Source organism: Ambystoma mexicanum, chromosome 1p (assembly GCF_040938575.1).
Source record: "Ambystoma mexicanum isolate Mex_15411 chromosome 1p, UKY_AmexF1_1, whole genome shotgun sequence".
Taxonomy (NCBI): domain Eukaryota; kingdom Metazoa; phylum Chordata; class Amphibia; order Caudata; family Ambystomatidae; genus Ambystoma; species Ambystoma mexicanum.
Genome location: NC_090921.1, coordinates 559,127,740 through 559,152,408, shown reverse-complemented (window position 1 = coordinate 559,152,408; position 24,669 = coordinate 559,127,740). Strand labels below are relative to the sequence as shown.

Genomic DNA, 24,669 nt, shown 5'->3' with positions numbered 1-24,669 from the left:
CAGACTCCCTCTTACTCTTCACAATACAAGGGGGAATGTCTCCCTTCCCCTGGCATTTCTCAGGCTTAACAAGGCAGTTGTGGTTCTCAGAACCACGTTTCTTAAGTGGCTCGTTCTGAGCAGACCTCGTTCACTACCCTGCCAGGTACTGCCACGGAGATGATGAGCAATCTGGTCTTTCTCAAGTTGCAGATCCCAGACTTGCCTTTCTTCACTGCATCTTGTTCCCTTTTTACCCACTTCACTATCCTGCCAGGTATTATGATTCCAAGTTCTTTGCGTTATTATTTCTGGGTCCCAGACGCTGGTTATGGGGTTAATCATGTTCCCTTCTAAGACCCAGAAAGCCCCTGCACCTTCTGGGTTGCTGCCGGATATTCTCTGCCGCCCTTGGGCACTTGCGAAGGCTTTCCTTGTAGTTCTCCTGTTTTGGCGGAGCACGTAGTGGCACTGCAGAGTTTCTTCTTGGGCGTACTGCACGTCTCTCAGCAACTGTGTGGTTTGGCGGCTTCTCTCGCCAGGACTGCCGTCCTTCCTGCTTTCTGATCTGCCTGTGCATGGCGGACAGGGTAGGGAAGAATTAATTCCCCCTTCTCCAATACTGGTCAGCAGCTTTGCCTCCTTCCCAAGCGGGACGTCGTCCTCACTAGCGGTACCTCCGGGGTGGGTCTGACTCCCATGTGACTCCTTCAGTAGGAGTGTCTCCCAAACGTACACAGAGGTGGGGTGTAAGGGATGTGAGAGTGTTGGTGATGCGTGTTGTACCACGATTCCAATGGATGATAATCCTTGTCCCCAGAGCGGACGTCTCGTCCCATGAGCTTCTCCTGCTGTTTACCACCCTCAGGGGGACTGTTTGGTAGCGGCCTATTTCCCCTGGCCTCATGGGGGGGTAAAGTAACGACATCTAAAGATTCGTCACACTGTAGTTACAGGATGTATATGGGATGAATATCTCGAAATGTGGGACCTTTTTATTCGGAAATGTATTGAAGTGTTCTTTACTATGTTGTAGTGGCCAGGATCCTTCTCACCGAACAAAGGCCTGAGTGAGTCATAGGAGTGAGTGGTACAGGATGCAGTCATTGGGGGCTTTCCATCTTGGCCTATTTCTGCAGTTGCTCACAAAGGCTGGGGAGAGAGATCTTTTCTGTTAAAGATGTCTGATATTTCATTATCTTTCGCTTAATGTTTTATGCAAATTCACTAATGCTCTGCACCATAATTTATAACATTTACATGAAAAGATGGAAACCCATAATGCACAAAATAGTAACCATACAGGGCAGGTGGTCTTTGAGAGAATGAAGGAACCAGCTATGGGCAGAGCGGACGGGTATTTTGTGAAAGCTGTGAATGAAAAGGATTGATTGTGCGACTGGGCCAAGGGAGGGGGAAAGCATAGGGAGATTGCTAATGGTCGTTGAATAAAGAGGTTTGGAACAGAAGTAAACTGCAAAAGAGCAGCATTAATTAAGGGTCTGAGCCATGCATGCATTTAGAAACGATAAAAACTAAACTGTAGACACGCAGGGGATCAGAAAGAAGGAAGATCCGATTAACCAGATTAGAAAGAGGGAATATAAATACAAGACAAATTCAGTTGAAAAGGAAATGAAAGAGCAGGAGAACAAAGGCAGAAAGTGACCAGGATGGAGACGTGCACAAATGAGGCATCGGGAAAAAACGAATTGGTTTTATTGGATATTATTGCTTAAGAGTGTAGAGCCCAACTCCACTGTTCAAAAGAGTGGAAGGGCAATTAGGAATGGTAGTGAGTAGGTGATCTGTAAGGAGCGGAAGAGGCAAATAGTTGGTACTTGGTGATCTAAAACTTGCAAGACCAAACCAGGACATTCTAAGCGAGAGGAAAGAATGGAGTCCAAATGTGATCTGCAGATGGAAAGGTGAGTGTTCTGCTGTGAAGCGCCCAGAACAGTGCTGAGGCAACTTGACACGCTTTTACTGACTTGATGTTCAGATGGGAAAGGCAGTGATGCCAACATATTTTTGTTTATAGGTTGAAATGGTGGGAATGAGGTTTTGTCAAACCAGGCCAGAATGATATTCTGATTCCACAAAATATTGCTGCGGTCCCCAATATCTGACGGCTAACTCTTTTCAAGGCTTGTACATTGATGCCCTTTGGTACGAAGCGTAGGTTGCCTCAGCAGATGGCATCCGTAGGAAAACCAATATACTTCTCTTTTTATTTATGTAGCAATCTAATAAATACCAAGCTCTCTGCAACATTGTGATCTGGTGAAGGCCTCCTAGGATGCCAAAACCCATTCTTTCTGTACTGGAGGGAACTATTGTGCATTATTAAAACAAGTTCGTCTGAAAGCAGTTTTTCACCCATCTATTTCAAGTTTGAAATGGAGGGGTGGGATTAAGAATGCTCTACCAGAGTATGAGATATGGCATCTTTTGATGGTCAAGTTCAACATGTTCCTCCTTGCCAGGAACCAGGTGTCTTAGAACCAGAATTGTTTGCAAGTGTCCAAGTTATCAGACTGCTAGTGCCAGACTCGATTGCAACAGATTTTGGGAATTGCTTACATGGTCGCCTGAAACGAGATAGATGTATTTATAAAGTTATCTGACCTGTGTCTGAGGGAGCCTTCCAGCAGGTAGCCGTTAGTGCTTGATAGACGTTTGCACTTTAATTTGTGACTAGTGGTATAAAGGGGAGAACCCAAAAGCTGAAAATTCGGTTTTAACTTCCCAGTTTTGTCAGGCTTGTTAAGTCTTCTGGGTCTGTCTTCCTAGTTACCTATTCAAAGAACAAGGCAATGGTGCTGTGTACATTAGCATCTTCGTCCCAAGTGGAAATAGGTAGATCGCTTTCCCACCTTGATGGATAGCTTTTCATTCCAGGAAATTGATATGTACGCCCTGTTGAGCCCGAAGTAGTGACCCTCCTGACTAAACTGAATAGTGCATATTGAAAAGGATACATTTGCAGTTCCTACATCACAACACATTAAGGAAGACCTACATAAGCTGGGTGTGAAAGCCTTTCCTTCAATTTCTGATTCTCTGCCAGGTGTGGTGAGTGAACGTCTGGTGAGGCACACTGCCACCAGTCCTAGAGTTTCTCGACAACTGTGTACAGACGCTGTGGAAGTAAGATCTGATCTGTGGATTGCTTCAATGCTCCTTGGAGGAGGAGAAGGAGAGCAGAGATTAAATGACCTCTACAGAGCTTCCTGAGAATCTTTGGAGTGATTGTTGAAGCTGCACTGTTTGTTAAGGATGTGCACCAGTGCCCGGTGGCGTAGGCGGTTGAATTTTCTCAAAAGGGAACACGTGTTCTAAAAGTTCAGGATGGATAACAAGTCTGTTTTTATAATCACTTAATAAAAGACGGGTGCTCACCCCTTCATCTCCCTCTCTTTGAGACAGTTTATCTGAGACACACATACTATTTCAGAATTGACCACGGAAGAGCAGAGTGTAACGGCTTCTCTGGGGATCGCTAGACATTTCAGGTATCGCTCGTCTAATGTAGAAGTCTTCAGTATCGCCACTTCCGTTGTGCCTAGTTTGCTTTGTGCCTTCCTAGTCCTTGGATTATAGCACCAAGCTCACTCAATAGAACTGCTTAGACTCGTGGCTAGAGCATACAGCATCTTCTTGGTATACTTACCAGCAATTATTCCCCAATTTGCCTACTCCCACCGCAAGTGTTTCTTCCCTCCTCCTCTGTACTTCAAGGTATTACATAGACACACTACTTTAACCTACCAGCCCGGGCCGCCTTACTGGGACAATGCTTAAGACCCAAACAGGCTCTTAGACCTTGGCGGGAACCAGCGATCTGGAAAGGAAACTGGTCACCCCTCCTCCCCCTTTCCCCAGTAATCCCCAGACGAGGTTCGTAGACGAGTCTGATCTATAAAAGTCACGTCAAAACAGGTTCACCCCTGGTCCTCTAAAACCATCAAGGACCACGTTGACACCCAGGCTCCTGCTTTGGCTGACTGCAACCACTCCTTTGCCACTGGAGTCTTCCCTTCTCCCCCGAAGGACTCCCTTGTGCACCTTCTTCTTAAGAAACCCTCTGCCGACCCCCACCTGCCCGGCTAACTACACCCAATCTCCATCACTCCTTTCCTGGGCAAACTCCTGGAAAAGCTGGCCATTTCCCAGCTTAATCTCCACACTGAATCTGTTGGTTGTCTCCATGTTCATCAGTCTGGCTTCAGAGCTGCCAGAAGCACGGAAACTGCTCTCCTGAACATTCGTGAAGACCTGTTCTCCAACTTCGATTCCAACACCCCCATCTTACTTGATCTGGCTTCTGCCTTTGACACGGACAACTATGCCATCCTGCTCAACCGTCTCGGTGATAACCTGGGTATCACCGATCAGGCCCTGGCGTGGCTGACTTCTTTCCTCTCCGATCGACCCTCCCAGGTCCAACTTGGGTCCTTCCTCTCCTCTCTCGCTACCTGTGGTGTTCTCCAGTGGTCTAACCTTTCTCCCTGCCTGTTCAATCAATACCTGGCACTTCTTGCCCACTGCATTGCCACTCTCTGCCCCAACTTTCAGTGCTAAGCGGATGACCGCTAATTTTCATGCTCCCTTCAGGCACCTCTTCTCCTTCTTATCTCTTGACTGTCTGCTATCCAGGCGTGGTGTGCCACCAATGAACTCTGCCTTAATGCCAGTAAGAATGAGATTCTCCTCTTCGGCACACCTGCTCCCTCACTTCCTGTCACTCTCTGGCCAACCTCTCTTGGCCCTCTTCCTGCTCCCACCTGTGAGGCCAAACCCCTCAGAGTCATCTTCAACTCCACACTCTCCTTCTCTCCTCGCATCTCTGATGTCTCAAAGAAGTCACACTACCCGCTGCACCTCCTTGGAGGTATTCTTCCTTTCCTCTCCTTCCCCCAGAAGCTCACTGTCTTCAGAGCTCTGGTTCTCTCTAGGCTGGATTACTGCAATAGCCTCTTTCTAAATATGCCTGCCTTTACTCTCCGCCCTCTGCAACTAATCCAGAACAGGACTGCGAGACTTGTCCTTGGCCTCAAGCCCAGGGATCGTATCTTTCCAGGACTAAAATCTTTGCACTGTATCCCAGTGGCTGCGAGGATTAAGTTCAAAACCGTCTGCATTGTCCACAAGGCCTTCTGGGGCCTAAATACCACTCTCTCTCTCTTCCTAAATATCTTTCTTCTCAAGCCCTTCGCTCATCCGCCTCCAACTCCCTCAGGGTCAGTCGCTTCTCCAAGCAACAAGTTGGTAGTAGGTCTTTCTTCGGCTGGGGCCTCTCTTGAACGGCCTCCCTACAGCACCCGACACCTGATGTCTGCACTGTCCCACACACTTGCCACCACTTGGCTACACTTATTTATTGTATTTATAGGTTTTTATTTATTTTATTGTTATCCTACGTACTGCACTGGCCCCTCCCTTTTTCCCCTAGTACTTTTCCGTCCTCCCCTCCACTTGCGCGACCTCAATGTCACCTGGCCTAGTAAGATCGTTGTCTCTGTCTTCCCTCTGTTCCCTCTCACTTGCCTCGTTGCGCCTTGAAACACTTGTTTAAGCGCGTTATAAATGCCATATCATATTGGATATATATAGCCCAGAGTAGGCTTGCAACTTTCTCTCTCGGACTCCATCCCTCCCCATCTTTCTCCTTCCCATGGCCTGTCTCTTTCCCATGGTCTTGCTGTCTCCCAGTTCTCTAACTGTGCAAGGGATAAGGGTACCCTTGTCATGATAAAGGGGTTATTGTGCCTTGATTTCAGCAGTCTCTCAAGGCTCCTGGACATAGTCATCTCGGCTCTACTAGTCTTCAGATTGTCTCCGGTCTCGTAGCTCACATCTTTTCTCTTGCTTGCCTTATTCCAGACTGAGACCGCAGAGATGCTTTTATAATGCCTGGGCCGTCAAGAGGTACCCTGCATCAACCTGAGTGACGCCTTGTAGTTCAGAACTCTAGGGAGAGGAGGTTAAAACGGGTGGTGGCCATTGTGAAGCCATGCCATGTGCTCTTTGGGTTTGAGTAGCCTGTTTTGTTGCTCCCTGGTTTCCTGACTTATTTGCAGGTAACTGGGCTTAAGCCTGGGAAGTATCAAATCTCTGGGTCCAGCTTACTTCCCTTTGCTTTGGAAATGTCGAGTTACTAATTAAAGTGTGCTTTTAGGGCCATATCAGTGATTGGTACAAGTAAGCTCTGCGACTGAATGCAAAGGGAGATGTTTTCCACTGCACTTTCTGGTAGAATGAGACGACTCTACTACTTTGTTTATGAGAGAATTGTTGGGGTATGTTTTGTACTTTCATTTCCTTCCCCTCTGTTGGGTGTTTCAATACTTTGCCTCTTGGGAGCGGGACATGTGGTGCCATTGATGGAGTGGATCGAGGCTTAATATTGGAGTTGTGGGGAAGGTTTGATTCCTGTAGCCTGACTGGGTTTTGTGAATCCACCATTTACCTCCCCCTCTTAACTAGTGGCTCTTAACTGCTCTTTCAGGCCCCGAACCTCAGACCTCTGCAGGTCCTGACTAGAGCCCCATACCATTGTAACCAAACACAATGGGTTACGTGTTTGCATCCTGTGTGCAAGCACAGAGCAGCCTTCAATGCCATATGATGGCTTATGCTCATGTTCCAAGGCTCATGCCAACTCAAGAAATGTTAATAGCCAGCTCCTGGGCATGGTATCAACTTGCAGTGGACTGGCAGGAGTAGTAGGGCGGCAGACTAGATGCCCAGTAAAGGGGAGTGCAGGGGAGAAGGAGGAGGATAGATTAAATATCAGAGATGTTCATGGTGGGAAGGGGGAGTGGCTGAAGGAGTTGAAACTAGCGTCTGGGGGCAATACAGAGTTCTGCAGGGGTCCCACTACAGGATGAATAGCGTGCAAGGGAGGGACCGGAGGGCGAAACCACTGAATAGTGTGTGACCATTCCTGGAAATTGTCTGATGCCCTTTATTACAGGACGCTGGGGTTGGTTCTTACTGGGATGAACTTTTCTGAGAGTGTTCCTCAAAAGGTAGAGGTCGGCATCTCGCATTTTTCAACAATACACAATTCCGTTGCTTCCTTAATGTATCTTCGGTGGCTGGACATCTTCATACCGAGGGCGTTCCCCTTCTGGTGAAGGGGCTAATATGACTGCTTCTAGCACTGTGGAGAGCCTGTTGCCACGGGGCTCTCTGAGGTGAATTTGTACTGCCCTATGGTATACTGGATGGGGGCTAATGATGGAAACTGCCCTTGGCTTGGGGCAATATATTTCCTACTTCCTGGGGCCGTCTCTAGATTCCCCTTGCATTTACACCTAGGGTATGCTCTGAAATTGCAGAGAGGGCCACAGACCAGTTGGTTTCACTTCTGAACACAGTTCTTCTGCAATACGGTTGTCCCCTATTATTTGCAAGTGTTTTTCAAAATGGCAGTCTGAAAAAAACTCCCACAGGCAGGGGAGACCTGCCTAGTTCTTAGCCGCTAGTCCAGAGCACGTACCTTAGAGGAAGAGACTTCAAATGAAGACACAGTTGCTATATTGGGCAACTTCGTCTGTACAATTAATCTCCTCGATGCTTTCTCAGGGGGTGGGTGGGGGGGGATCCCGAGAAACCACCATTGCTGGTCCAACCACCACCGTTGCTGGTCCAACCACCACCTTCTCCACCACAACATATGGCTCTCTCCCATGCAGGACATAGAATTACCGGTCCTAGCACTACGATCAGCCAGGCAGAGGACTGGCCCATTTGGGCAGTGCTTTATATGAAGATTATCAGGTGCTAGCGTCTCTTGGCTGTACTCTGGACTGGACTAGCTGTTTCTCCACTCTTCCTCATGTAGAAACTGGAATCGTAGCCCTGTTTCATGCATGCAAGAGTGGGTGGGAACTCCAGCAGTGAGACTATTCCACCAGTTGCTTTGAAAAATAGATGCCAAATGCAAAGCTCACCAGCCAAGAAGATAGGCCTTTGCTCGCCTATGCAGACTCGGTCATCTGTTGCATGTGCTATTCTGTTAAATCAAGGAGCGCAAGGCCCCTTTTTTCTATCGCCTCCAACCTCCCAGTAAGGAAGAAAGAAATGCTTGATGCAGTTGGGAAGCAAAATTGCTCTGGCCATTGGTAATTTGCGGCAGGTGCTGTCCTTACAGGCTGTAATCAGACTTAAGTTAGACTTGTATGAATTGCCAACCGACATGCCGGCTGACACTGGAACAGTTCTTAGCCATTCATAACTGCACCATGTCATTGGTAATAACTTGCTTGAGTCTACACTTCACCAGGTGAATGCAGCCGCACAATGTATGGTAATGCCGATCAGCCTGCTGGATGACCACAGACCCGCCTAGTTTAAAGCCACAATGCTCAGATTGAATGCTAAAGCACATGTGCTTGATCACAAAATTTATGAGGTAGATCTTTTGTACTCTTCGCTTGATGAACTGAAGAAGAAAAAAAAACAATGTTCATTTGTGGTCATCGCGGAATGTAGAGGGCAGACTAATGAAGCTCTTCTCCAGCTAGCTAAACCACGAACATTCCCATTTCAACAAACGTGGAACCTTCAAACCTCTCCTATCAGCTGGAAGTCACCCAGTAGTTAAATAACTTAATCCGATACAGGAATGTAAGATTTCAATGTTGCATGCATTTATGAGTAATTCACTGTTCATACTGACAAGGCTAAGATTCAAATGGCAATAAAGTCCAATGAGTCCACTGCGCTTGCAAACTGTTTGTAGAAGGTAATCTAGGCTGCAGGTAACTGGTCACTGTGGGTACATTGCCTGTGTACAGGTATTGACAAGAGTTCCAGTCATACAGCGCCAAAGGATACAATTCTGCAATGCTTCAGTTGCAACAAAATGTATTCAACAGATTCAGCATGACACGTTTTTCGAGCTTAACCATGCTCTTCTTCTTGTTTGGAAGTCTATACTACTTTCATAGCATGGGCCTTGTGTTTCTTGTTCTTGCATCACCTGCTCAGCACTCTCGTTAGAACATAGGTTACACTGCAAAGTTACAAAGTCACCCAATCACCATTTTCTTTTGTTTTTGTCTTGCACTCTAGTGTTGACAAGGTATCGAAGATCACATCCCCAGTCCTGATTATCCATGGCACAGAAGATGAGGTGATCGACTTCTCGCACGGGCTGGCACTGTATGAGCGCTGTCCCAAAGCAGTGGAACCCTTGTGGGTTGAGGGGGCTGGCCACAATGACATTGAACTCTACAGCCAATACCTGGACCGCCTACGTCGGTTCATCTCGCAGGAATTGCCCAGCTAGCCATCCAGCATCGGGTCAGGGCCCAGGGCACACTTTCCACTGGGACTGCAAGACATTGCCCTGTCGTTGATGTGGTGAAGGCGGGTGGCCTCTCCTTCAGCCAAAAGGAGGGGGGGTGGGGATGCACGAGAACTGTAGACGCAAACAAACAGCTTGAGAAGCCAAGAGTAAAAAGAACTGCATATTTTGTTTCGTGGCATCTGCTCTCTATTCATCAAGCACAGGTCCCGGTTCTGAAGGTCAAAACACTCAACATTTAAAATCTTTTGATCCACTATGTTCAGGACTAACTTAAATCATGACAGAAGAGATGTTTATTTGACTAAACGGCATAGCAGGTTGGACAGCTATACATCTGGAAACTGGAATGGAGATCCTAACGCCCTGCCACTCATTCCCATAACCCCCACCTACCATCCCACACCAGCACTTCCATCCACTGTTCTGATCCCCTCTCCCTCCTCCCAATCCTTTGTTGATGGCCCTTTGGCAGTTCAGCGCCATACCAAAGCCCTCTTCTGTGTAATTCTGCAATTTTCTTTGCAACACAGGGAATTCGTAAATGCACGACTTAGCCATCCCACCACGGGACCTGCCAAGTTTTCTAAATGGACGTCTAGACATTGTATGCCCCGGTCTGTAACCCTGCCAATTATTAAAACCAGCAATAAAATGTCTATGGGTAGGGGCGAGAGTGAGGAGTAGAAGGGCCGAAGCATGACCAAGAAACCTATTGTCTCCCACAAATTGATTGACCTTGTCTGGGTTTGACACTTGCATGACTGCAACACAGACCAAGAAGCACATCCAGCTTTGCCTTCATCTTGATTTTAGAAAAATGTGCAGTTCTCGCAATAGGGAGTATAGGGTTGGAAGAATGGAATAGAGGGAGGGGTTTCCAAGATGATGCTACATGTATAAAGTAAACCCCCGGACCTTGCTTTTTCATTGAGCATTGACTGTACAACAATTCTTCTCTTGCCCCCTACTACCCCACCCTGGGAAAGAAGTGTCCCAAAATGTGACTCGCTCGTTGGCATTTAGCATAAGTGCTGGATAATGTTCTACTCCCTTCTCTCCCCATTCTTATGCCCTCATTCTTCCACAACTGTAGCTCATCAAAAAAGATTCATTCATCAGCATCTTGGGTTCTGAAGGTGTTTCTAGGTTACTCTTTTTCATTAAGTACTGTACAATAAAAGCAAAGATCCTTGTAAAGTACTCTCTTCACTGTGGAACGAAGAAAAAACGGACAGATTTAAGATTTTTAACTTTTTATTTGGTGTCGTTTGGTTGAGCCGCTGTCACATCGGTTCCAGCGTATTAAAGATTTAAAGAATTATGTATATTTTTTTAATGTTGTCATGCCTTTTTGGTCCCCTATCCTTTCCTGGAGTGTGGGCTTGAAACCACAAGGATTCACCTATGGCATTGATTTTGAAATATGCCAAGTATGGGAATGCAGAGTTGGACTATTGCACTAGGTTATTCTTTACTTTCTGCTTCATGTGGGTATAAACGATTCTGGGGGTTTGTGAGTCTGTTTCTTGCATGCTATACATATTTTGCCATCTAGTGATCGGTCCAGAGTATTAGTTGTTTTTCCAAAGCTATAGGAGGCATCAGCAGAGGTGCTCCCATCATAATATTCCTACCTTACACAGGTTTTTTTTTTTTAATGCCATGGGTATGTTTGCAGCAGTGAGAGCAGAAAAAGAAAGCTAATTTGAGATCGAGATGGCATCGAACATAAATGCACAGAAGAATACTGGGGGGACTGCATCGAAAACGCAAATTCGATTCTGCACCAAAGAGCAGCGGCATATGGCCTTCGATCCTCAATGCATCCCTACGACAACTGGCATAGGGACAGATCCTATGAAAAGAGGAAAATGTGTTCTCCAGTATGGGGTCTGCCATGGATTCACAAGCTAATGAATATTCCACGTCGCCAGGCCGGACATCCTCTGTAAAAGAAAAAACGGTTTCACTTTCACTTACAAACTGTCTTTCTCCTCTAAACCAATCACTGAGCTCTGGGTCTTACTGTCCCCAGCCAATGACCTCCCTCTCCCTAAACCCCTCCTCTTGCAGCCATTTTCTTTTTTCCTGCACTTTTGTGTTGGCAGTCCTTGTGTTTTGCTCTGTGAGCTTTTCTACGTTTTCACACTTTTTTTGATAAGCTCTATTTTTGCTCAATTGAGCCCATGTGCTCTTTCGCTCCTGTAACCGACAAGCAGGGATCCATTTGGCTGCGCCTTTCAATGCCCCTCAAAGGCAAGAATCGTTGAAGATTCCAGAAGGCCTTTGGCCTTACACTGCACGCCGGACCATGTCGAAGGAGAAGGAGGGAGGCTCCCTGGTTAAGCTCTGCTTCAGCTGCGGATTGAGCAACGTGTTTGTAGAGGACAGACACCTTTCATTGCCTCTAGTGTCTCCATCCGGACCACAGGAAAGCGGATTGTGAAATCTCCCCGGTTTTTCCAAGCAAACCCTCAAGGATCATCACAGTAGTTTAGCGGCGTGGCTCAACGCCAAGGCCTATACCCAGTGGGACATGCAGGGGCATGCCTCACCCAGGACCGGCCGGTCCGAGGAGCGAGCTTCTAAGTCCTTTGAGGGCACTCCATCTGTGGGGGTCCAAGAAAAGGCCAATCACCATAAATCCGTTTCCGTCAGGGTCGCCACGCAAGCGGTTCCTGCGATGGACCGGGTGTGTTCATCTTCACTGTCAGCCTCCATCTCCATTCATCGCTCTCGCTCCTCCTCGAAGAGGAAATCTTCTAACCTAGGGAAGCTGCGGGTGAAGACCAAGGCGCAGGGAAAGGCGTTCGACCTGCGCTTGAAGGCCCAGGCGGCCCAGGCAAAGTCATCCTTTATGATAGAGCTGGTGGCAAATGCAAAATGGGTCTGACCCAGTCCAGGGGGCCCCGGCGGTGCCCAGAGTATCGCTGCCCCTGAGGCGGGAGGCCTCAGCCAAGCAGGTGGAGAAGGCGCCAGAGAAGAGGATGCCATCCCTAAGCCCAAGACCGACCCCTCAGGATGCAAAAATTGAGGTGATAGAGGAGGCTTCAACTGTGCTCCAGGGCACGGATATTTCTTTGTCGAATAAGGACCTGGTGTCCGTTCACGCGGTCCCGGAGGATGTAGGGAACAACGATGGCAGAAATGCTGACGACTAGAGTGATGGGCCCAGCAAGCCTACGCCCGCCAACACCTCTGAGGGACGTATTGCTGGACATACCTTCAACCCTCCACACCCTTGTGTTGGTGAGCCCCCGGCAAAGAAGAGGAGACTGCACCCTACACCACCACATCAACCTCTGCACATGCCCTCCCCCATTAGGGATACAGGGACAGACGACGGCAGTGCTCTCCGCCGGCGAGGGCTTCTTCCCCGGACAAAGTGGGTTGGTTCCATGCTATGGTAGCCAGAGCGTCTAAGCTCTTCCAGCTGACGCCAGAAGAGACCAAGAAGGGAGGTTTCTTTACCAACGGTGAGCGGCCAAAAGGAAGACCATTCTGGCGCAGCCTCTCCTGGACGACGTTCGGGATGAAGGCCTGTTGTTGATGAGAAACCCAGCCTCAGCCATGGCAAAGGATAGGCTGGAGAAAAGTACCGGGTGCCGGAGTCCACACCCAAGTGCCTACGTTTGCAGCTTTCTCCGGATTCGGTGGTCTCGGCAGCAGCAAGAAAGAAGTCCTCTAACCCCTCATCTTCAGCCTCCGATCCTCCATAGAGCGAAGGGAAGAAGTTAGATGCCATGGGTAGGAAAGTGATCTACTCTGCGGTAACGACAGTCAAGGCAGCTAACGCGCCTGCAATCATGGACAGATCCGACCGGGAGCTGTGGTATAAGATGGCCTCGCTGCTGGAGTTTCTGCCCGATGACAAGCAAGTAGTGGCACTGGAGATCCTCTAGGAGGGCGAGATGGCATCGGACCATCCCATCACTGTGGCCCTGGATATCGCGGACACAGGGTTCCGACAGATGGGGAATGGTGACTGCCTTCCGTCATCGTGGCTGGTTGCAAGCCACCAACTTCCGTCAGGAGGTCCAGAAGAGGGTGCTGAACATGCCCTTTGACGGGGACAACCTCTGGGAAGGCCGTCGACGAATCGTTACAGGCCAGTAAGGCTGACATGGAGATGGCCCATGCCCTGGGCATGCTTCAGCTACATAGTCCGTCCTTTTGTGCCTCCGGAGGGAAATCCGGCAGATCTTCGAAGGGCTTTGGCAGGGGATCCTCTTCGTACCACCTGCCCTCTCGATCCACGACACAGGAGGCCTACGGGGGCCGTTCCAAGGTTGTCGGGGGAGGTGGCTGACAGTGTCGCTACCAAGGCGTCAAGCAGGCCACGAAGCAAGAATGAACCAGCCAGGACGTCGGGGGCCCCCATCCTTGCACCCCGGTGGGAGGCTGGCTGGCAGGCTTCGTCAGCGAGTGGGACAAGATCTCCCCTGACTGATGGGGGCTGAACGCTCTAGCCCATGGACACACTCTGGAATTCCAACGAAAGTGTCTGCGGATGTCGCTTGTGGCCCGGTAGGAGCAGCACATCCCTCGGCTCCTGCAGGAAGTACGGGCCATGATAAGAAAATGGGCGATGGCGCATCTGCGTCTACAGGGGATGCATGTGTACCCGTACCTCTACAACTGGCTTATCCGGGCCGGGTCAAGGGAACTGGCCGTCGAACACATGGAGAAGACTGCCCGGCTTCTGATGGATCTGGGGTTCTCCGTCAACTCTCCAAGTCCTGCTTGATACCATCGCAGAACGCACTGTTCCTGGGGGCCAGACTCAACATGGTCTCCTGCCTGTCGGCTCCCTCGGATGGGTGGATGGTGGCCCTGCTAGTCAAGGTGCAACGGCTGTTGGCACTGAAGACCGCCACGATACAGACCATCAAGTCGCTGCTCTGCATGAGGTCACTGTGCATTTACCTGATCCAACTCTGAGGTCATGGATGCAACCCCTTCAGGAATTCCTGGATGCTCGGTGGATTCAGGTGGCCCAAAGCTTTGCAGGCCCGATTACTCTCGACTAGGATTTCCATCAAGCAATAGGGTGGTGGAGCATGCGCTCCAACATCTCCGGTGGCACAGATTTTCAGAGTCCCCCGAGCCAGGAGACGGTCACCACAGATGCTTCCCACACCGGACGTCTCCACGACAGAGGCCTGTGGCTGTCGGAGGAGAGGGATCTCCACATCCAATGTCCTGAAGCTGCGGGCAGTGTTCTGGGCCCTCAAGTCTTTCCTTCTGTCCCTCAAGGGCAAGGTGGTGTGGTTCTTCGTGGACAAAACCACCATGATGTTCTAAATCAGAAAGCAGGGAGGAACCAGATCCCCCCCCCCCCACCCTTCCCAGCGCTCCCCAGAGGTGAAGGACTTGTGGCACTGGGCTGTCGCACAGGAAATGTTCCTCATTCCTCTCAACCTGGCGGCAGTCAAGAACACCATTGCCGACTCCCTCAGCAGGGAGCTGCACTCTTGACACGAGTGGGAGCTTCGACAGGATCAGTGGACAGCCTCTTCCTCAAATGGAGCAGACCGATCTGTTTGCGACAGCAACACATTCCAAATGCCAGGACTTCGTCAGCAGTTTCCACCAAACCGAGGAGCATGGGGGACGCCTTTTCCTTCCAATGGGAAGGCCTGTTCCTGTATGCGTTCCTTCCGTTGCCTCTCCTGCCACGAGTCATCAATCCACTCAAACGGTGCTGATGCAGGATGATCCTCATCACCCTGTCGTGGCCAAGGCGGATTTGGTACCCGGACCTTCTCAGCCTGTCCACGTCTCCTCCAGTCAAGCTGCCAGTGGTCGTGGATCTGCTCACCAGAGAAGGAGGCGCAATCCTGCATCATGACCTAGGATCGCTGAACCTGAAGGCTTGGCTTCTGCAGTCTTAGAGTTCGGATGGTAACGGTTTGCCGGCGGACTGCAGGGAGGTCAATTCCATGGACAGAGCATCATCAACTTTTAAGTGCTACGGGCACAAGTGGAAGCTTTCGCTATATGGTGACGGTCGCAGAAGATAAACCCTCTAAGGATCACAGCGCTGCACATTCTTCTGTACTTGTTGTCCTTGGTCAAGGCAGTGCTGGCGCACGCCTCTATCAAGGTGTATCTCGCGGCTATCTCCCGCTACACCAGGTCTCCAGGACGGTCTTATTCACTTTGGTTCCAACGCCTCGTCAAGGAGTTCCTCAAAGCACTGATTAGATCGTTCCCGCCCCGGCATGGAAACTCAATGTGGTACCGATGACTCATGGGGGGGGTCCCCTTCGAGCCTATGCATCAGGCCCCTCCCAAGTTCCTCTCGTGGAAAACTGCTTTCCCCTTGGCCATCACCTCTGCCAGGAAGGTGGGTGCGATCCAGGCCCTATCCTGCAAACAGTCCTATCTGACTTTTCACGACACAAGAGCGGTGCTGCGGACGCACCCCTCCTTCATGCCAAAAGTTGTCGGAATTCCACCTCAAAGAGCCTTGGGTGTTGCCTGCGTTCTTTCTGAAACCTTTGTCACCGGCTGAAAGGACATTGCACTCGCTGGATGTGGCTTATGCTTTGAGGTTCTGTGTGGCACGCATGAAGTGTTTTCGGAAGACGTCTCAACTATTCGTGAACTTTGGTACTGTGAACCAGGGGACGGCCTTGTCCAAGTCTACCATCTCCAGGTGGCTCTCCGGCTGTATCGCACACTCATCGGTTGGCAAACCGACCGCTGCCCGGCCGTCTGAGAGCCCATTCCACCAGAGCGATCGCTGCAATGACAGCATTCCTGTCTAGTGTGCCCCTGCTGGACATCTGCAGGGCTACTACCTGGAGGTCCACCCACACACCATCACAAGATTCTACTGCTTTGACAGAAAGGAGTCCAGGGTCAGCCAAGCAGTGCTACGCAACCTGTTTGCTTAAAGTTGAGCCTGTTCTGGAGGTAAGAGTAAATGCTTCTGTTGAGCCTTGCCACTTCCCGTGGTTTTGGAATGTTGCACTGCTATGTATTCTTTATTCATGAGCATGTGAATCCATGCCAGACCCCATGCCGGAGAAGGAACAAGTTACTTACCTGTAACTATTGTTCTTCAGCATGGGTCTCGCATGGATTCCGATGCAAACCCTCCTGCCATCCCCTCTGCATCTTTTTTTGGTCATACTGCCACTTTATGTGCTTACCAAATCTGAAGATGGCTGCCTTAGGAGGGGCTTAGGGAGAGGGCAGTCATTGGCTGGGGACAGTATGACCCAGAGCTCAGCGATTGGTTTAGCGGAGAAGGACAGTTTGTAAGTGAAAGTGAAATCCATGCCAGACCCATGCAGGAGAATAATAGTTACAGGTAAGTAACTTGTTCCTTCTCCGACATTTTGCCTTGACAATGCCCAAGGAGAGAGTACCATTTAAGTCTGGCCCAAGGTGCCATAATACAGACACTCGCTCACTCTTCCCCTAGTGTGCAATTTGTCTACCCAGCGACCATTCGTAGAACGCCTGCACAGTTCAAGTTAAAAACTCTTGGGTTTCAAAGGACAGCACCCTGGGCGGCATATATCGTGAAGACCTCATTGACACGCTCTGGCAAAGAAATCAACATTGAGGTATCCGCGAGGTTCATGTTTCAGACCCAGAAGAGTCATAATGACCCAGGCCTCTAAGTGCTGGGCCCCATTTCCCAAGAACTCGCTGGAAGGCCCATTGGCGTCTGAGAGGCTGCAGGGGATAAAACTCTCAAGTCAGTGCTAAAAGACAGTCCAGATCTTGCGCAAAACCACTGAGCAGGAGACTAGAAGGCACCGAGGCACAGACACACAGAAAAATGTCAAACTGAGCACACAGCGCTGAAAAAACAAACCTGCATAAAAAGGGGCGACCAACACACCCCGTAAAACCCTGCATCCAGGGAATGCCAATAAGACCAGCTTGTAAAATTTTCCAAACATTAACACCTCACACACCAGGCGCCCAACACAAACCTTTTATGAGATAATGAAACAATGGTCAATCGGCACAGTTGTGCATTACAGCGTATGACAGTATTGTATTCTCAGTTTAATTCTTGTAGTGATTGGCATTGACGTGTGCATCTACCTGAAGTGTATGTATAGACTGCTGTTCTACGGACAAAATATCTTGCTCGCTGTAACAGTAAATCATCAATTTAGAATCATTGTTTGCTCGTAGGTCTTTCATATCATTATTAACCAAATGAGTCGTTATTTTGGACAGCCATCAATCATTTATTTGGAAATATTCTTTCATATGTCTTGTATAGATCATCATAGACCAAATAAGGAACAGCCAACATGTGTTTCAACCTCTAGGGCCTTTCTCAAGGCAGGAAGCGACAAGTTGTGATAAAAAACCACAAATTGATATTATAATAATGTTGAGGTTACAAATTACCAATAATAATATTGGGTCTCCAATTATTGGTTTACATGCACTGATTGTACATTTGACAATAGATTTACTGTCGACTGCGAGCAAGATATTTAGCCAGTTGAATATCAGTCTATTTTTCATGTGGATACACACGTTCATGCCAAATCACTACAAGATTGAATTAAATGTAGCATACAATATTGTCATGTTCGACTCTGATGTAACACCGTTTCATTATCTTATATATGTGGCCAGAGGCGCCCCCACTCACCTACCTTAGAAAACGCTCAGCAAACAGCACCATTATCAAAACACTCAGGCGCGGTTTGACTTGCGTTATGTTGCCCTAATTTGTGTTCTTTTAAAACCCTTTGAGGTTTTTAAGATGAGCCTATAACGAAAGCCCTACATCGCGATAGAGAATACACTATCTGACGGGGTACACACTCGAGCGTCACAGGGCCTAGGCTCCCTGAAGAAGAGGCAAGAATTAGAAAGTGAGTACAGCAGGGCTGGAATATATATGTAATCTCACAGAAGAGGACGCCCACCCTCCTGACAGGGAATACACTTTCTCACAGACGCTGTTGGTAGAAATGGAAAGGGTAGAGCCGAAAAAAAGGAACATTCCCATAAAGAGAAGGATAAACCACCGGCAAACTCCATACGCTTGCAGAAGCAAGGTCACATGCATTGTACAGATGCACAACGCAGAGTCATGGAGGATGGCGAGGAGCTGGGCAGTCCGCAAGACTACAATATTGTGTCTGCACAGGAGGCAGAACCACCTACATTTGAATCTCCAGCCGAGGATCATTTCATGTATGGGGCATCATTACAATAGGCAGTGGCGAGGTTTAATATCAATGTTAACCAGTATATAGAAGAACATTTTTTTTCACGCAGGACACTCTAGAAAAGCCAAAACCAATCGCACCTTACGTTCCACTAAGGGAATCTGTGAAGCACCAACTAAATGCATCTATGGTGGGGCCTGCTATTTGCGAACCGGTCCACACACTTCTAGAGTGGAAATGGAAGCCTTCCCCATTGGATCTGCACATATTTATGGGCCAAGTTAAAGCAGACTCACTGGTAGTAACAGCCAGGCTTAGTAACAGAGCATAATCCTCTACCGTGAGTTCCCCACTGGAATGGAAATCAAAAACCTACACTTAATGTAGAAAGGGATTGTAAGGCAAGTCAAAGTTAGGCTAGCAATGTCTCAGCCTTATTTAGCAGGAATGACTGGGGCATAATGGTCCCGGAGGCCCAGGGCCAAGGCGCATTGCATGTCTTGAAAGTAAGACGTCACACAGCAACGAATCCCGGGTCCACTCTTAGAAACCTCTGTGGTATTAATCACGGTTTAAAAAAACTATTATAATTTTAGTAGATTTGCTAAGCAAAATGACAGGAAACGTCTGCTAAAGCTCAGAAGAAAAGTCAAACCGCCGCTAATGTGGCCATAACAAGCAGTGTACATGATTCAGAGATGGAAGTGCTCCAGTTGGCACATGCATCAGTGCCAAAGCGGTATGCTTGGCCAATGGTAACTCATTTTAAGACAGCACAGGCGAAGATGATTTCCATGCTTTGTGTCCGGGGGCAAACGCACGTTTTTGAAGGCCAGCTTCCTCTGCACAATATTACCAGGGTGTTCAATCCACCCAGGACCCATGGGACACCAAATATACCAGCAAGCTCAGGCCTACCTGCCTCTCTACTGCCAAGATCGAGGTGGAAGATGGGAGAAGAACCACAACTGGAGTGATCCCAAACAGTAACTACCCAGGTACAGTGCCCTTCTATGTGACAGTGGAAGTGGGGTGGGGATAACACTTTTCAGACAGTTTCTGCATAGAGTTATAATCCTGTCCCTACAACGTTCTTCCGAGGAACCTTAAAACAAAGAGCCTCCACAGGGGCAGCTTTTATTAGGAGAGATAGCTACACTACTCGCAAAAGGAGGGACCTCAACACAAGCACAACATGGGCGATTACTTGATATACCTCGTGTTGCCCAAGAAGACTTTGCAGAGTACTTGTCCTCCATCTTTGCCCTAGCAAACAGTTTTCCGTAAGGGGAATCTACATGGCAATGTATGGCATAAAAGATGCGTATTTCCATGTTGAGATAACAAAGGACGTATTTCGGGTGGATGGGAAACACTTCAAGTTCAAGGTGCTGCTTCTTGGCATAATATTGGCACCACGTATATTCAACAAGGTTTGACCAGTAGTGGCAGTCCATCTACAAAGGCTGGGCGTACATTTATACCTGGACGGATTGGGTCATAACGGGGAACCACGCCAATCCGTGTCACAAGCCTATGTAGACGAGACGACCATAACAGTGTTGCATCAGTTAGGGTTGTCAATAAATGATAAAGTAGAGGCTAATTCCAGCGGAAGTTTAACACGAAATTCCAAAAGCAGAAATCAGCAGCTGAAAAAGTATGGCATACTCATCAAAGGGAGGAACATTTGCTTTTCTGCTGCAAGTTTCTCTATCAGCCAGAAAAGGTAATCATTGGTCAGTGATGTTTGTTTGCAATGCCCTCCCCTGCGCCCCGGATACCACTGTTGCAAAGGGTAGTACACAAACCGCACCAAGGAAGAATGTCCCTGATATTCACACCCCTCCTCCCCCAACGTGGGCTAGACGAGTGTGGTACCTACGCCTAGTACAGGTGGTGATACAATCACCAGTTAAGCTCACAGCAATACACAACCTGCATCTGACTCCAACAGCCAGAAACCATGAACTCCTGCTGCTCAGCTCCTGAAGTCTTAGAATGTGCACATTTACAACTGCCACTTCGGTGCATGGATGCAAACCCAATACATGGACATTTTATTTAACCAATAGATCGGGTTTGTGCTCTGGTGCAATAAACCTACCCTTAATCCTTTAGAATATACACCTCACGTAACTCTACTTATAGGATTGATATTTGTTATTGAAAGCAGTATGGACAACTTATGCCACTTCGTAAAACCAGATTTCACAATGAAAGATTCTGGAGATTAGAGCTTTTATGGTGGGTATAAATGGACTACACCTGCTTGTAGCAAACCCAGACCCTACATAGGCTCTCAATGTCGTACTGCACAAGGTCGAATCGGGAACAAGCCATGCCCCATTCCGGTGCCCGCTATGTCCTATGAATCGAAGTCTGATTAGTAGGAGGAATGTTGTGTTGCCTGGGTACCCCCAGACAACACTATTCCTAGAACTGTGGCACTAATTTCACGTTCACGATTTTCAGGCACTAGTAGTGATGCAAAAGTGGACTCTGAACAGTGTTGATGCCGTAATATAGGGAGAATTGAGTCAAACCAACGGCTAACATTGGAAGATTAGGAACATTAATGTATTGTTCCTATTATCTGGATTGGCTAGATCTGAATCCTTTAAGGCAGTGGTCTTCAAACTATGGGGCTGCCCCCCCCTGGAGGGGGGCCCAAAGGATATTCATGGGGGGCACAAGGCTCTTCCAAAAAAAGGGAGTATGGTGACTGATTTTAATAAAGAATGTAAGCCGAAATGACATATATGGGGCCCAACAGCAATATTGTTACTCAAAGGGGGCTCTGCATAAAAAGGTTTGGATAACACTACTTTAAGGGACTGACACTTAGTCTGTCTCATACAGTTTACTCATCACATTCATGGCCATTGTTATTGTTGTCCTCTTGTCTTTATCCCCAACAGGTGGTCCTATGTCCTTGTGAATTAGCTTCACTGTTAGGGTGAAGCCAATGTTTCATTTCATGTTTCATGCTTTGCCTTTAGCTACGAACCAATACCCTTTTATATATTCCTGCTGAGGAGCAACGCCTTGCTCACCCTTTTCTGTAAAGACTACTCAGCCCCCGGGCTGATGCGCGCTCTACAAATCTGAATAAATAAATAAATGCAGCCATGGTGTTCATGCTCCAGCCTTTCATGCCTGTGGAGCATGGTTGATTGATTCCCCAAGAAGTGTAACACTAATGTGTTTCAGTAGGACAGTTCACCTAACATCCGTTTCCTAGCATAATGTAACATCCTTAATTGGGTTATATATTGAGATGAGGGAAAGTGATTTGATATCGGTCCTAGTTTCCCAGCCATCCTTAGTAAAATGAGCTCTAGCTCAAAACTGGCGCATCAATACGTGGGCTTAATTCCTACCTAATAATATGATTCCAGTAACCTCCAAAGAAGGCACGTTTTCCGCATGCCCATCTGTGGTAATGCTAGTGTGGAAATATGAAGAACATTATGATCAATCCCCAGTTAGACGGTGCAGTATTGTAAGCCTCATAGATTGGTTAATGATCCCAAATGTGCATTTCTGCACAGCTCTGCCTTTTTATGAGTCTTGGTTTGTAGCGATCTACCAGTTGTGGGTTGGTTGCTGTCTGCTTGTCATCTCTGGGCCATGTCACCGAGTTGCAGCGAGTATAGTAGCATTCTTCTTGGCAATGCTGGCAGTTGAGAGTCTACAGATGGATTACTGTGATGATGATGTAAGCTGCCTCAGTGTGGGGCAGGGCCAGGTCTGTCGAAGTGTACAGTGGGGAGTCGCTCTGGCATCCAGTATTGGCTCGTGAGGCATGGACACCTTGAGCAGCTTCCAGTTCAGGGACTACATGTGACCATGTTCAGTTACACCCGCCAGATGTTTGACCTCTTGGTTTCCTAGGTCCATTTTGGGAATTGTGTAATATGTGAATCTTTATTGCAAGTGAAGCTTCAATATTACTATTGTGCCTACATATCTGGATGTCTGAAATGCAACACTGGGATACAGTAAAATCTGATACCAACATGACTAGTATCATAATGCCAAGTAACAAGGTACCAATACAGGTGGACTAGGACTGTCGTGAACGTCTGGCTTGGGACAGGGGTTTCCACTCGCAGCCCTGCTCCTGGTTGAATCATTAGAATAATTAGGTTGCATGGGGGTGATGGATTGAGAGAAAGTTAATTTTATCTGATCTGTGGAAAAAGACTAACCAAGTTACTTATGGTCTTCGTGTACTCCAGATCCCATTTCAAACATGTAGACACTTCTAACTCCAGGCATGAATCGGAGGAGGTGGAACCTAGCATATGTTTTTAGAAAGGGCTGAAGATTGATCTCAGTAAAGTCAGACGATGGAATAGCAGGAACCCGTTCATACGTGATTTGAGCGGGCTATACCGCAAGCACAGGAGCAGTCCAAGGGTATGTATTTCAGGATATCCTGTTTACATTAAAAGGCAGACAGATTCGGCAGTTATTTAATCTGTACCAATACGAGCGAATAACAAAGAGACTACTAGGGCACTACAGAAGCCTGACCAGGAGAACCGCTGGAAGATTGAAACGTTTTTCCCTTACAAGAGTTCCTCCAAATAAGTGTTTATCAGCTGATTGGTGTATTGGCATTCAAGAGATATTGGCAATGAGGGAGATAGTCACTCGTTATTAGGTCTTGATGGCAGCAAGCAATTTCTTTGCGCCTCACGTATTTAGCAGTGGGGATAGTTCCATTCTCCAATCGTGCTGATTAGGAGTGCCTCTGAACAGGCTACTCCTGATCGTAGCCTCTACTTAAGTTCCCAAGTTTGAAGTTTTTATTTAGCATACATTTGAAGATTTTGCTTAAAGAGCTCTAATCAGTTAGTAAAAAGCATGCATTCATTTTGGCCCGAAAACAAATACATATTTTGTTTAAATGTTGTGGGTAAGAACAGAAACAAAGCAATGAATAACAGGAAGAAAGACAGCCGGCATGTTCGGACGAGTACAAAATAAAGACACTGGACAACATTCTGTGGTGACTTCATTATTTGGATTTCCATGCCAAATACATTCTGTATTTGGCCAGATTATTTGTAATTCTGGACATGGCAAGTTTGGGTAAACTGGAGTGCCTATATCACAAAGGAGTATTGGTCCCATTAATTCTTTACATTTTCAAGGGACTGAAAAGTCGTGTATTCATCTCTCCAACTGATGCAGACTGTCCTTCCATAGATATCTGTCCCTCGATCGTGTTGATGTACCGTTTATCTATGGGTGGAGGACAGAAGAAGAAACTGACCCTAGCTGGCTTGCGAATGAAAATTTAAAATGTCTGTAAATAGCCGGACTATCGGCACGGGAGGGAGTAAGATGTTGTATGGGTCCCTTCTCATGTGCTGTGAACTTTTTTTTAAAAACCGCTATTTAGACAAGGTGTTCATTAAGTGGTTGAACATCCACTACAAAAAGTGGTCAACCGGTTTCAGTGTGCTAAACAATTTCTTCCTTCCACCTTTCATCAGGACCCATTTTATATTTAGCGTGACATTCGTGAGCAGGTGGGCATCCAATGTTAACGTGTCTCAACTTCTTTGTTTATTCCCACATTGGTTATTGCTATTTGGTAGGGTCTACTTATTTCATGGGAGTCAGCGGCTGCACAACATTTTTTGCTCGCTACGTATGACCTTTTCACTGAGATGCTCCCAGTTCCCCTGCCCCTGCTGTATTCCTGTGTACAAGGAACGAAATGTACAGGAGTGCCCCCAGACACTAGGATAATGTGTGCAAATGTAGTGCAGAAGAGCGTTCTCTATAGCGAGATCCATTCTTAAGTCGAGGTGCACGGCTTCCACTCTTATGGTTGGTATCCTAGCATACTACTCAATGGGGACGGACATCCTGACAACACTTTACCATGTTAGTTAATTGTAAACCAGGTTTTCTATTAAAGGTAGTTGCGGTTCTCCATTTTTCTTTTTCCGATTCCTGGGTGGTCTCTTATCCGATGAATACGAAGGCCACCACTCGTGGATGTCTAAACTGTGATGTAGCCCCCTCTTGGAGCATGTGGGCTCGCACACCTGAGTGGGGTGAACACCTTACTAGTCCTGGCTTCAGGTGGACTGCACGGCTTTGGCGGTTTCCTAATTATTTATAAACTGATTTTCTATTGGCAGTTGAGCTGTTTGCGATTTCTAGCTTCTATATTTGCACTCT

General features: G+C 47.7%; 1 protein-coding gene across 1 annotated transcript in view; it reads left to right on the top strand.

The window, feature by feature from the left end:
- ABHD17A (abhydrolase domain containing 17A, depalmitoylase) overlaps positions 1-10,626 on the top strand; it is a 200,922-nt gene extending 190,296 nt beyond the window's left edge. The window contains exon 4 of the mRNA XM_069649497.1: positions 9,064-10,626. Within this exon, the coding sequence (XP_069505598.1) occupies positions 9,064-9,280 (217 nt within the window). The 3' untranslated portion in view covers positions 9,281-10,626. The remainder of the gene's footprint in view (positions 1-9,063) is intronic.
- The last annotated feature ends 14,043 nt before the right edge of the window (positions 10,627-24,669 follow it).